The following is a 12,455-nucleotide window of genomic DNA, read 5'->3' as shown; positions in this document are numbered from 1 at the left end:
CTTTTCAACTTTACAGAGGAAAAGAGTACAGAAACAGAATGCATGAGTCATTCACACTTACTCCCCTCTTCCCTTCCCCACTTGTTTTCTGTAAACATGTGAAGCCATCCTTTAGATGCTGAATATTTTAAAGTGGTACCTAGCACAAAGCACTGCAAAACCCACAGGGATAGAACAGAGCCAGCACAAGATCAAAAAAGTATTTAATTAATTTTAAACTTTTAGGCTCCAGTTATGGGAGTGAGTTCCACTGAACTCAACAGTGCTTCCTTCTTAGTAGAAACATATAGAGTGAGCCACACATTTCTAAAAGGAATCACATCTGAAGCCTGACCGGTAGACACTCTGGTCTAAATTCTACTGGTAATCCCAACAGGGTACAGTACTACAGAATCAGTTTTTTAATGAAGAGCCCTAGCTGAAGCTGTAGTCCATAACACAAGCTTTTCAAGCTCTAACTGATAAGCAATGGCCATCCACCTTTCCAACCCCAAATATATAAGGTTTATTTGGTTTTCTTATTCAGTGCTGATGAGACTCTGCACATTTTCAGATGCTTGGTAATTTAAGGAGCTTTCACACCATACAGCTGTAGCACTGCGATTCCACTTTAACTGTTATGACAACACTGTACAGAATCCTGTACCTTTACCTTGTCCCTTGCATTTACATTTCAAAGTACTCCTTGCTTCTTGCCATGAATGGTGCCATCAGGCCAAGACTTTGGGGCAGAGGGTTGGGACCCTGCTCAGGAGAAGATAGCAGGGCTGGTTTACATGTCAGGCAATACATATTTCCATTAAAAGAGCCTCTCTTCCCCACTTCCAAATAAGGTCTTTTGACTTAAGTCAGGTAATAGGCACTAATATCGTTTCTAGATATTTTGGACTACAGCCTTGTTGTCTCCAAACAGCATGGCCAATTGTCAGGTATATATGGAGAGCACCAGATTGCCTGCCTTAAATATGTATCACCATATGAAGTAAGGTGGGCAACTTCTGATCTCCCCAGATGTTTTGGAAGTGCAAATCCCTTCAGCCCTAGTCAACAGTGATGGTCAATAAGAATGGTGATCTAGACAACAAGCATTTAAAGCATTTGGCAGGCAACAAGTTGACCATCTGTGATCTAAAGGCATCCTCAAATACATCATTAGGTTCAAAGTGTAAAATAACCTACCTGCACCACTTGCTATTGGCTACAATCCTTCCCCCCCCCCCCCCTTTTGTCCTATTTAGGAAAATCATAAACCTTTATAAGCTATATAGCTATTTTTGTTGCAAATATCTCAGCATCTCCCATGCTTTTTGTCTCCCTCTCTCAAAAGGCCTGCATAGTTAACCATTTAGAGAATGACAGTCTCAAAATCTTTGTTACTTATTTGTTACTCAAGCATCCATTTATCCAAACTATATTTCCAAACTACAGTACATTCCATCTTTAAAAGTTCCCCAGACTTATAAAGAAAGGCTACTGTGTCTGCAGCTTTCTAGTTTAGGGTGGAACAGACGCTAGGGGAGGGTTGTTTTAGAGGTTCAAAGGATTATAGTGTGGAAAAGTTTTTTGCCCCCTGATAATGCTAGAACACACAGTTGCCTCATGAAAATTAATCAGTGGGAGATTCAGGATAGATAAAAGAAAGTATTTCTTTACACAACACAGATTTAATTTATGGAATCCACTGCCACAAGATGTGTCTCCAACTGCTAGCTTGGGGAATTAGAAAAAAATCATCTATAATAATAACGAAGAGTGTGTATCACCACACATCCATGCCCACGAAACACAGACACCTAAAACATGGTATATATTCTAGGGAGATGCAAGTGGTATTATATGCTAAGGACACTTAAGGGATATTTAATTCCTTTAAACAAATTAATTAATTAGAGTTAATTTAAATCTGTATCCTGCAGAATCATGTTGAGTCATTAGGTGTCTGGCATCCTTTACCAACAAAGAAGAAGCAAGAGTCAATTCTGGCACATTCTTTTCTCCAGAGGGCTTCACAGCAGCTCCATGTAGATCAGAAATACAATAGAAAAAATATGGCAAGAATAACTTCTAATTTCATGTATAGAACCCCCAAACTATTTAAAAACAGAGAAGGGGAAATGTTCTCCTAGTTGATAAAGGAAGGGGGGAACTGAGTAGAGAGAAGTACTGAATGAGCAACGAGTGGTTAGATAGAAAGACCATTGTCTGCAATGGGCCAAAAGACCTGTTTCCCCCTATGTTCTGGAGTTGTCCTGTTGAAAAGATGCACAGCCCAAACTTCAGTTCTGGTGCAGGCAGTCCAAGTGATATCTGGCACATTCTGCACTAGAACCATATCCTAACACACTTAAAACATAGTTTTTAAAAACCTACCAGTTGTTCCGGATCTTCCAGAAAGATTTAGAGCCCTCTATTTCTGCACCACACAGGCTATCTGCACAGATGTCCTGCTGAACCACTCATCATGTCACTCCTTCTGAGGTCTGAATAAGGCACCCAGCATGTATCCATTGCTGGGTGACCTCAGAAGTGAGAGACCTATGCTGATGCACCAGGAGGCTCAGCAGGATGCCAGAAGTAATGGGCAGGTAAGGACAACTGCAGGATCAGGTTACTCCAGGTATCCTGGCCCATGCAGACAAGGCCTAAGAAAGAGAGAAGAAGAGAGAATGATTGGATGAGCCCTGGAAAGAGAAAAGAAAAAGCCAAGGGAAAGAAAAAGAGCACTGAGGGGAGGAATGACAGATCACCTGGATGGCTTAAAGAACCCAAAGAGCACCAAGGCAAGAGTCTGACTGAGGAGTTAGAGTAGGCCCACTGGCTTTCATCTATGTAATAAGAAGGCTGTCATCTTTTTCTTCACTTCAGGCAATGAAATCTCTTGGACCTGTTTTGAGTCTGCATCAAATCAGAGACCACTTGCTCTAGCAACAGGACTAAAGGAAGCAAAATGGGTCAGCCTGTAACCTCATTAAGACCCAGTGCTCATATTGTTTTGTCCTTAATAATGTCACTGTGAACAGCATCACACCTGGTAAATTCTCCTTCCTGACCCTAAAATATTGAAAGTCTTACTAGATGGAATTATATCATCACAAAGAATATGGTGATGACTCACAAAAGAACTCTCAGCAAGGTCACAGCCATGTATGTCATCAGACAGTCTATATACTGTATTACAGCTAGGAGGAGGAGGAAATCACCATGGCACTACCATTTTCTACAGAAGGGTTAGGAACTTGTGGCCCTCCAAATATTGTTGCGCGGTAGATCCTATAATCGTTCACCATTTGCTATGGTAGCTAGGGCAGAAGGGAACTGCAGTGCAGCAACATCTGGAGGGCCAGACCTTCTCCATCCCTGTCCCTGCTCTTTTCATACCACATGATGGTTGCTAAGGCCTGTTACAGACTGCCAAAATAAAGCTGCTTTGGGTCTCTTTGGAGGTATGCTATTTAAATGATGCATGCATCCTAAGAATCCAGAAACTGCACCAAAGCTGCACTTCAGTGCTTAGGAATGGAGTGTGGCTTTGGTGCGACCTCCGGACTCTTAGGACCCATGCATCATTTAAATAGCATACCTCCAAAGAGACCCGAAGCAGCTTTATTTTGGCAGTCTGTAACAGGCCGTACGTCTTTTAAATAATTTCTCTGTGGCTGGAAGAGGGGAACAAACCACCTGTTTTCGCTTTCTTCCTTTTCTTCTTGTGGTTATATGAATTCAGAAGCATATACTATAGTTTAAATTAATCAGTTTCTTCTGTTACCTGAGTTTACCAAACTGTTATTTTTAATGATGCTCTGTGTGAATTACAAAACTAACTTGTTTAAAAAAAAAACACAACTCTAGCCACTTTAAGGGGCAGACAACTTTAGTTTATTAAAATATGAAGGAAATAACTTCTGAACTGTCCCCTTGGACCCACACTGGAGGGAAGAGAAGAGAAAGCATGTGAACCTGTTACTGAGCTGAGATAGTCAGGCATAACAGAAATTATCTGAATAAGTAATTAAATAGGATGTGTCCCTACACTGCCAAAGACAACACAAAGGTACAAATAACTGTAAAACTCCTCTCTCAAAAGTTATTATGTTTTCTATGCCATATAAGAATGAGCAGAATGGAGGGATGATGATGATGATGATGATGATGATGATGATGATGATGATGATGATGATGGAACCAGTCTGACACAAGCAAGCTGATGAAATATTCACCAACATTGTATGTATGATCCAGTCATGGTTGAACATTTCCAAAATTTCATTAATGGTAAGTAGGACTTGAATGAGGAAGGAGGAGGAGGAGGGGATCCCTAGAATCATCTTCCTGAAGGTCCCCCCAAACCTCTAGACAACATTGGAAGTCTGTGTAGTGATCAGCACATGTTGTGTACACAAGCCACAGGCAACTGGGAAGAGTGAAGGGAAATGGCTCCATTTTTGCCCTCCTGCAATGATAGATTGTCTAAGACATAAGGAAACTCCCAAGTATTGTTGATCTACACATCCCACCAGCCCTCATCAGCATAGCCCATGTTGAGAGATCATGAGTGCTGCAGTCCCCCAGTATCCAAGGGACCACTGCATCCCCCATGCCCTGTTTTATGCCCTAATAAGGATGCATGTGATTGCAGCCTTTAAAACTTTACACTCAGTGTTAAAACATCCCATACTTGGCTAGTGTAATACGCAGGTGGGGGGGTGGGTTGCTAAATTTTGTAATACATGTAGGCTGCAATCCAGTGCATTCTTACATAAGAGTAAGATCCATTGAAGTCAGTGAGACTTCTGAGTAGTAGGAAAACAGTGTAAAGATGACAAACAAGAGAAAGACACAGATATCTTTTTCTGAAAAAGGGCTCATCTCTTTTCTACAGTAAGAGGTCACACAGAGAATATGAATTACAAAAATCAGCAAAGCTGTGAACAAAGAAGACAAGCCACCACCTCACCACAAACCCTTCCCCCATCTTTTGCATAGGCATAGTTTACAAGGGCACTGCAATACTGGCTGAGATAAGGATCAGGAAGTGCTTTGAACACTTTAAACAGAGCAATTATAGGCTCTGTGCACACAGAGATCTACAGAATACACAGCATAATGATCACAGTACTATGATACTTAGACATGGAGAGAAATTCTGTCAATTGCAACCTTAAAACGTTAGTCAGTACTTCTGTGGGAAAACAAATTAACTATATAGAGATGTTCATTGCCACATGTGCAACATGTTTTGGATTAACAGTGAGCACTTCTAGATCAGTGGGCTCCAGATCCATGAATTCCATCAGCTGCAGATTGACTGTCCCATATTATTAAATGACAGTAACGTGAAGCATCCATATTCATGTCACTGCCATTTAATAATATCGGAATTGAACACCCATGTTTTCTTCATATCTGTGCAGGATCCTAGAATGAAATCCCAATAAATATGGCTGGCCCACTATATTTCCTTGATTTTTGAGGTGCCACTACTCTGAAGGCCAAACCGCACACTAAACTATATTCATTTTTGCATTCAACATAATTCCAAAACAGCACACCATGTGGCATATAACCCATTTCTTGACCAAGTCTATCCAACTATAATGTGGTCTTCCTCGCTACTGATTTTCACTTTTCCAAGCACTACTGTCTTTTCCATTGAGTCCTGTCATCTCATAGTGTCCAAACTACAAGAGCCTTCATTTAGTTATTTTGGCTTCCACTGTACTGTGAGTAAATCTCCTATTCTTGCAAATGAGAACTTTCTTCTTAGTACAAATAACAGTTTGGGGAAGATGCTGACATATGTTAGGATGGCAGCAGTCACAGAAAAGATTAAACCTATTATACATGTTCCTGATTTCTCCTTCCTTGCATCTGTTGTTTTGATTTTAAAAAGCAGACATAAATGTCAAAACATAAAAAAGTCATAGATGTCTACTATGGGTGAAACAGCACAAAGCAGTGCACAAATAAGAGAGTCTGCAAAAATCACTGGGTGAATGCTCCTGTTCAAGCTCAATACTTGTGCCTGTTATTTAAGGCCACATCACATGAGATGATGGAGATTTGCCTTAAAAACATTTTGGCTGAAGCAACAGTAACTGTGAGGGGGCTTTACCTCTTTTTCATGTATTGTTTTCCTGACTCAAATTTCTTCCACTTAGAAGTAGTGTTTGTCAATATTTTCCATAGTGAAGCAACTTCAGGAGACTAGGAAAATAGTGTTGTTTTTGTGTGCCTTCAAGTTGTTTCTGATTTATGGAGAACCTAAGGCAGACCTATCATGGGGTTTTCTTGGCAAGTTTGTTCAGAAGAGGTTTGCCATTGCCTTCCCCCAAAGCTGAGAGCATGTTACTTGCCCAAGGTCTCCCAGTGGCTTTCATAGCTGAGCTGGGAATCAAACCCTGGTCTCCAGTCATTGTTCAGCACTCAAACCACTATGCCATACTGGCTCATGGAAAATAGTGTAGAACAGGGAGGTTAAATTCTTCACTGCCACCAACACTATTGCCTTCCCCACCCTGGTTCATGCAAAAATGTTTTGGAGTACATCTCCCATCATCCTTAGCATTGAGCATAGTGGCCAGGGCTGATCAGAACTATAATATAAAATATTTTGAGGCCATCACAAATGTATGGGAGATGGCTCTGGTTCAATGCAGGAGGATATTGAGCTGATTTTAAGAGAATTTTGGTAGACATCGTGTATCGTAAACTTGCTTACTGATGATGCCTGAAACTGTTTGTCTTTTATGAACCTCAAAAGATTGAGGGTAAGAGACAACTGATACCTCCAGTACCAGCTCCCATGTCAGGGGACAGTGTATCCATTCTAGATTTCAGTCCAACCTTTAAAGAGTGCTAGCCAAAGCGCGGAACGCTATCCCCAAATGCACCTCATCACCTTGGATAGATACTCTCAAGTTTGGCCTAAACTCAGTGTGGATTCACTGCCCACAAGTATGGGAGGTGCCAGCAACTACTGGGGGGCGGCGGCGGGGGGGGGGGGACACAGAATGGCAGCAAAGTTAAGGAGCTTGCTGCTTGGGTGAACCTGTGATCTTCAATGCAACTGGCTACTGACCTCCTCCATGAAGTTGTCTCATCTTTTCAAATGCCATCTAATGTAGCACAGCATTGCTTCTTACACAGAGCCAGTCCTACCATTAGGCTAAATGAAGCAGAGGTCTAATCTGCATTGCAAAACTAATACAATTCGATACCACTTTAAGTGCCATATTTAGCCTTTCCTGTCACAGATTGACAGGTGCCACAGCAAACTACCAATCCCAGGATTCCATAGCATGGAGCCATGGCAGATAAAGCAGTGTCAAACTGCCTTACTTCTACAGTGCAGATTAGACCAGAAACAAGTGGCAGAGACTAGAGGCCAGCAAAAGCAAACCCTGTAATCTGGACATCCTGAAACTCCCAGAAATTTATAGACCATGCTGGATTGTCCTGTTGTCCTAAATGTGGTGGAGGATACCATCGTGTTGCCACTGTTGAAGTCAGACACAAACTCCAGACCAAGTAACTTCTCTAAGAGATCTTGTGGGGGTGATATCTTGTCCTTTGGCTCAGACATTAAAATATATTGCGACAGCCCTGTTTCTGAAGGCACCAGGGCATGCAATTATTTTGATCTCTGAGAAAGTGGGTTTAGGGAGCAAACATCTATGGCAGCAGAGGGTGGAAAAAATTTAAAAGCAACCACATCAGGAGGAAGGAGGGCAAATATTGGGACCACAGTGCTGGAAAATGGAAGTTAGTCTCTTTCCTCACAAACCATTTTCCTAATGTGATTCCCCACATATACACATACTCCAAAGCAAGCAAGCTTCTTGGGAAAGCACATACAGTGATGTATCTAGTCCAGTGGTGGCGAACCTATGGCACAAGTGCCAGAGGTAGCATTCAGAGCCCTCTCTCTGGGCATACACACCATCACACCAGCACAGAGTTCGCCAGAGTTTGTTACTAGAAAGCCAGGGGGACATGGCACTTTGCGATAAATAAGTGGGTTTTGAGTTGTAGTTTGGGCACTCGGCCTCTAAAACGTTCACCATCACTGATCTAGTCTATGTATTTTCAGCAGTTTTGTAGTACTTTAACTATCATGATGCCATCCTTGACTGCAGGGATCTGCAGTTTACTGAGATGCTTATACTCTTCTGCTAAAGTGTTCTAGTCCCCCCTTGCACTGTAGTCCCCAGAAAACTCTGATTTAATCTTCATGCTGTATCTTAGGAACTGTAGTTCAGGACAGTGAACCAGAGGTCTTTCACAGTCAATTCAAAGGACGTCACCAAACTACAAATGGCAAGATTCAATAGGATGGAGCCATGGCAGTTAAAGTGGGATCAAACTGCTATAAGAGTGGAGGTTGGAGGCACAATTATAAACAAATTGGTGAAATAGCACCAAGTGAAAGGACTACCCCTTGCCCTAATGCTGCGGTCCCAATATACTGTAACTTGGGCTTCACTCAGTCATCCATAAGAAACAGAAGGGAGCCTGGTTGCCCTATTGTGTATCAATTGGCTTTGAGCCAAAGGCCTCCAGAAAGTCTGCAGGTAAGATAAGAGGGCAACCATTTTCTCCTCTAGTTTTGTTTCCAGACTTCTGGCAGTCAGCAGTGAAATGCCTCTGAATTCAAAGCAGGGCTTTTATGAAAGCAGGTAAGATCCTCCTCCAGCCAGATGTACAAAGGAAGACTGTTCCACAAATGCAAAGCCAGATCCTAAAAGGCTTGCAGTCTTGATAGAGCTGGACATGTTGATGAAACTGCCAATAATCCTTTGCCTGTCGATCTTAAATTCCTAGACGACAGATACCATGCTAGCTGAACTACCAGATATTGGGGGGTGGGTAAAGCACAGGACCTTCAATGCCAAGACTAAAAGCTTGTCATGAGCCTTGGCCCAAACTGGTAGTCAGTGGAAGGATCTACAAGGGAAAGAGACACGAGATTTAAGACACCCTGAACAGCGCTGTTCTGGATTCAAATGGATGCAGTTCCTATCAGCCTAGCCAATGGTGAGGGATGATGGATGCAAGAGTTCATCCACATCTGGAAAGCTGAAGGTGTTGTTTTAATGTGTTTTATATTGTGCATTGCCTTGGTTCCCTTTTGGGGAGAAATGCGGGATACAAATAAAATAAATTCTCCATCCTTGACGTCAAGCAGCGGTTCCCAAACTGTGCTCTTTAAGGGAATTTTGGACTTCAAATCCCAGAATCCCAAACTATTGGCCAACATGGCTGAGGCTTCTGGGAGCTGAAGTCCAAAATCCCTTAAACAGCACAGTTTGGGGACCACTGATGTAGAGGCTCCATTGAGCGGATAAGTATGTATTGGTTGGAACAGGTGGGCAGGCGGGGCCACAAGAAGGCACACTCGATGGTGGCACTTGTGGCTCCCCCAGTTCCTAAGAGTGGCCTGCAATCCATGCCCGGTATTACTATGGGTAGTTAAAACTACATCTCCCCCAGCCCTTTAACAAACATATCACACTCAGAACAACCTCTGGGAGGAGAAGGATGGCTCCCACCATTCTGGCCATGGAAAATGGACTTCCCACATGAACCCCATACATGGTTTTCCCTTCTGCCAACCTTGGCCAAACCAAAGTCGAAGGCTTTCATGGCCGGAATAGCTCGTTTTTTGTGGGTTTCTCAGGCTATGTGGCCATGTTCTAGAAGAGTTGATTCCTGACATTTCGCCAGCATCTGTGGCTGGCATCTTCAGAGATCTCCGAAGACACCAGCCACAGATGCTGGCGAAACGTCAGGAATCAACTCTTCTATAACACAGTCACATAGCCCAAAAAACCCACAAAAAAAAAAGGCCACCCTTGTTATCTTCTACCTCCGGAAACAGAACTGAGGCTGAAAAGAAAAGGAAAAGCAAAAGATGCCCAAATAGAGCATGGAGGTTTCCTATCTGGTAGATGCAGTGAAGAGCCACAGAGGCCACTGAGAGCCTCAGGAGAAAAAACAACACCTGGAGAGAAAAAGCAGCTGCACCACCTTGCAGAGGACAGAGTACACCATTTACTAGTACAATGGCCAAGATATCTGAAAGCCTCATTGCACATGGGCTGCAGGCATTGCCCAGCCAGGCTGGATTTGATTTGTTTTTAAAGCATGCTCTGGAGGTCTGGTGAGTTGGTGTTGTTTCCCCCCCTCCTAAGCAAATTCTCCCAAGGGGTGGCCCCGGTTTCCTCCCTCTCTCCTTCAAGCCCCCGATGCAAAAGGCTGCAAACGAAAAGAAACCCAGAAAAACTAGTTAGTAACTATGAGGAGGAGGCATCGGACTGGAAACAGAGGGCTGCTGGCATTCCTGGGGCGACCATCCAGGCAGGTTGGGGCTGGAAGCATGCTTTCTGAGGCATTTTCTTTTTCAAAGGGAAAAGAGGATGCAATGATGGGCTCCCTTAGGCAGGGAGGGAGGGAGGGAGGGAGGGAGGGGAAGAGAAAGAAGGGAAGGAAAGGGAATGGAAAGGAGGGAGGGAGGGAGGGGAAGAGAAAGAAGGGAAGGAAAGGGAATGGAAAGGAGGGAGGGAGGGAGGGGAAGAGAAAGAAGGGAAGGAAAGGGAATGGAAAGGAGGGAGGGAGGGAGGGAGGAAGGAAGGAATGGAGGGGAAGAGAAAGAAGGGAGGGAGGGAGAGGAAGAAGGAAGGAAGGAGAGAAGGGAAGGAAAAGGAAGGAAGGATGGATGGATGGAAGGACAGAAGGGCAAGGGAAGGAAAGAAGGAAGGAGAGGGGAGGGGAGGGGAGGAGAAAGAAGGGAGGGAGGGAGAGGAAGAAGGAAGGAAGGAAGGAGAGAAGGGAAAGAAAAGGAAGGATGGATGGATGGAAGGACAGAAGGGCAAGGGAAGGAAGGAAGGAAGGAAGGAAGGAAGGAAGGAAGGAAGGAAGGGGAGGGGAGGGGAGGGGAGGGGAGGAAAAGAAGGGAAGGAAGGAGGGGATCCAGCCTTGCTCCTTTCCCCCTGCTCCTGCCCCCCCTTCCGCTCCCAGGCCAAGCCATGCCAAGCCAATGGCTGCCAGCCAAGGGCCATGCAGTGATGGAGAGGCACTTACTCGGGCAAAGCAGGAGGGCTGCTGAAGGACTGGTTCTGGAGGCTGAAGCAGAAGCAAGAAAACATGGGAGGCAGCTCAGGGGGAGCGAGGCTGGCCAGCGCCTGGTCCTGGCCTCCCTCCTCTCAGCAAAGGCTGCACAGGCGAGGAGGAGGAGGAGGAGGAGGCATCCCCAGGCATGGCAAGGGCAGGCGGAGGCAAGGCAAGGCAAGGCAAGGCAGGGCTCCTCCGCCACCAAGGCGCCCTGGAGGCTGCTGCTGCTGCTGCTGCACAAGCTTCTCCCCATCCAAGCAGCCCCCTCCCCAACCCTGGACTGCGTGGCGTAGAGCCTCCCTCCCAACTACAACCCCCATCAGGCATTGCTGCTGCTGCTGCTGCTGCTGCTGAGTGGACAGGGGTAGCCAATGTGGAGGGGAAGGGAGGCAGAGACACATGGACTGAGGGAAGGAGAGAAGTCTGCAGTAGTGCCAAGAGGAGGAGGGTGCAGGGAGTGGGGACCACAGCTGGGTGACTCTCTAGGGCTGTGGCTCTCAACCTTTGGGCCTCTAGATTTTTGGAGACTTCAACTCCCAGAATTCCTGAACAATAAATAAATAATAAAAATAATAAAAGCTTTATTTATATACCGCCCTTCTAAAAAATCAGGGCGGTGTACAACATATTAAACAATACAATACAATAATACAATAAAAATAAAAATACATTCAATTAAAAACATCAATAAAACAATTCCAGCCAGCTTGCCTTTGCTGACGGGAAGAGGAGGGGGGTTGGTATTCGGGGCGCACATTAGGGGTATGCCTGCTTGAACAAAAAGGTCTTCACCCCTATTTTAAACTGGGCCAGGGAGGTAGCCGAGCGGAGCTCAGCGGGCAGAGAGTTCCAGAGGTTGGGGGCCGAGGTGGTAAAGGCCCTCCTAGAGGTGGAAGCTAATCTGACCACTGGAACCCTTAGCAATTGTTGCCCAGATGTTCTGAGTGTGCGGGGCGGATTGTATGGAGAGAGGCGGTCCTCTAGGTACCCTGGACCCAAGCCATTTAGGGCTTTATAGGTAATAACCAACACCTTGTATTGCGACCGGAAGCACATGGGCAGCCAGTGCAGGTCTTTAAGCACTGGTGTTATATGACTGGCCCTGGACGTGCCAGTGACCAGTCGAGCTGCCATATTCTGCACTAGTTGCAGCTTCCGGGTATGGTACAAGGGTTGCCCCATGTAGAGCGCGTTGCAGAAGTCCAAGCGAGAGGTTACCAGAGCGTGTACTACTGTTTCAAGGTCCCTCTGGGCATATAATAAGCATACTGACTGGGACTTCTGGGAATTGAAGTCCAAAACATCTGGAGGTCCAAAGGTTGAGAACCACTGCTCTGGGGGAACAC

General features: G+C 44.8%; 1 protein-coding gene across 6 annotated transcripts in view; it reads right to left on the bottom strand.

Annotated features, from left to right (window-relative positions):
* FAM13C (family with sequence similarity 13 member C) overlaps window positions 1-11,308 on the bottom strand; it is an 87,910-nt gene extending 76,602 nt beyond the window's left edge. For all 6 annotated transcript variants that reach the window (XM_089510553.1, XM_089510554.1, XM_089510555.1 and 3 more), the window contains exon 1: window positions 11,080-11,308. In XM_089510553.1, the coding sequence (XP_089366679.1) occupies window positions 11,080-11,144 (65 nt within the window). In that variant the 5' untranslated portion in view covers window positions 11,145-11,308. The remainder of the gene's footprint in view (window positions 1-11,079) is intronic.
* Window positions 11,309-12,455: the final 1,147 nt, after the last annotated feature.

This window comes from Sceloporus occidentalis, unplaced genomic scaffold (genome assembly GCF_023333645.1).
Source record: "Sceloporus occidentalis isolate IW3139 unplaced genomic scaffold, rSceOcc1.0.p SCAF_2, whole genome shotgun sequence".
Classification (NCBI taxonomy): domain Eukaryota; kingdom Metazoa; phylum Chordata; class Lepidosauria; order Squamata; family Phrynosomatidae; genus Sceloporus; species Sceloporus occidentalis.
Note: the sequence above shows the minus strand (reverse complement) of the source record. Positions and strands in the feature narration are given on the sequence as shown.